General features: G+C 40.5%; 1 protein-coding gene across 1 annotated transcript in view; it reads left to right on the top strand.

Annotated features, from left to right (window-relative positions):
- Window positions 1-584, top strand: part of LOC101855095 (sodium-coupled monocarboxylate transporter 1) — a gene marked incomplete in the record, with an annotated part of 32,830 nt that extends 32,246 nt beyond the window's left edge. The window contains 1 exon segment of the mRNA XM_035969224.1: window positions 257-584. Coding sequence (XP_035825117.1) covers window positions 257-460 — 204 coding nt within the window.
- Window positions 585-1,983: the final 1,399 nt, after the last annotated feature.

Raw genomic sequence — 1,983 nt, 5'->3', positions numbered from 1 at the left:
AGACAATAACATAAACGACAGACACTCAAACAAAAATACATAATAATGGGAGCGGGTGGTTGGCGGGTGCTCTGGTGTGGTTTGCTTCTTCTTTCCTATCAAACATCTATCGTCCTGATCTCTCCTCCTTCTTTTTCTGTGTTTGTTACTCTCTTGTAACACGTCTATTCTTCCGCACTTATATGACCCCATTGGGCTGCAAGTGCCGTAAAACAATTACAAAAACTATTTTAATGGGATACTGTGCTGTTTTCAGAAAAAGTTCCCGGACCCGGCCAAGAAAAATTACATAGCCGACTTGGAGATCGTCATCAATAACGTTCTGGACGAGGAAGAACTAGACGATATACAGGCTTCTGACGTCACGAATGTCAAAGTGGACGATTCGGCGAAGAATGTGGAGGGTTCGGAAGAAGTTGGCGGAACCAATGGGAAGGTCACTTCTGTGAGCGTGCAGTGAAAATGTGGATGGTGGAGTCGTAGAACAACGAAGACAGTGCGTGGCGTTGTCGCAGTATATTTGGTTGCTTTTAGCGACAAGCGGGCTGACCCAGATTCCGGGGGTTTCCAGAAATCTTGATCTACACCAAAAGTGGGCGTTGCCCTACCTATAGGAGAAGTTTGGTTTCATTGGTGTGTATATTTGTTTGGTTATGGTGAAAACAGAAACTGAACAAGGGGCAAAAACTTTACCTCTGATTTTCTCAAAACAGCGTTTTTTCGGGATAGCCCGCTTGTGCTTAAAAGCGACCATTTAAGACAATGTATGGTGTTATCACAGAACTCAAGAGACAGTGAATGAAGTACTTACAGAACATGAGATATAGTGAATCAATTAGTAGTTAAGGAATGCTAGAGACAGTGAGACAAATACTTACATAACTCTAGAGACAGTGAGACACATAACTCTTGAGACAGTAAGACAAATACTTACAGAACATGAGATGTAGTGAATCTAGTAGTTATGTAATGCTAGAGACACTGAGCCAAATACTTACATAACTCTAGAGACGGAGCATGGTGTCTATTCAAAGAGCACTAGAGGAAACACAGTGTGTTGCATAGTCAAATAAGATATGAGACAGTGAATCAAGTAATTGCAGAAAGTTAGAGTCAGTGTATTGTGATGTCATAAAATACAAGAGACTGGTGTATTGTGTATATGTAGACCGCTAGAGACAGCGAATCAAGTAGTTGCAGAACGATTAGTTGTTTGTTTTAGTAAGAGGTTTTTTTATGGCACTGCAACCCAATAAGGTCAAATTAGTGCCAACAGAACACTTGAGACAGAGTGTGGTGTAGTTACAATATGCTAGAGATAATGGGCCAAGTAGTTACAGAAAGCTAGAGATAATGGGTAACGAAAATACAGAATGCCTGAGGCAGTGAATCAGGTAGTTACAGAACACTAGAGATAATGGGCCAAGTAGTTACAGAACGTTAGAGATTATGGGATCGGTAGTTACTGAACGCTAAAGATAATGGGTCAACTTGTTACAGAACTCTAGAGATAATGTTTCAAATAGTTACAGAACACTAGAGACAGTGAAAAACAACAACCCACTAAGTACTGTATACTGTTTTATTGTGGACCACGGGGGACTGTGTAGTTTAAGTAAGAGTTTTACGGTACTTACAACACTATAAGATCATAAAAGTGCCGAAGATTAGAGGTGTTACAAGAGAGTAACAAACATAAAAAAGAAGGAGGAGCGATAAAGACGATAGTTGTTTGATAGGAAAGAAGGAGCAAACCACACCAGAGCACCCGCCAACCACCCACAGACTGTGTATGATGTTGTCATAGAACAAACCGTAGCAGTGTGTGTGTCGAAGTAGATCTAATATAAATAAATCGAACGTACAATGATATCAACAGAACTTTGTAGTTTTTGTTTGTGGAACGAGAATAAAGAAAGAAAGAGAGAGAGAGAGAGAGAGAGAGAGAGAGAGAGAGAGAGAGAGAGAGAGAGGAGAGAGAGT

This window comes from Aplysia californica, unplaced genomic scaffold (genome assembly GCF_000002075.1).
Source record: "Aplysia californica isolate F4 #8 unplaced genomic scaffold, AplCal3.0 scaffold00127, whole genome shotgun sequence".
Lineage (NCBI taxonomy): Eukaryota > Metazoa > Mollusca > Gastropoda > Aplysiida > Aplysiidae > Aplysia > Aplysia californica.
The sequence above is the reverse complement of the archived record's forward strand: the minus strand, read 5'-3'. Positions and strand labels throughout refer to the sequence as shown.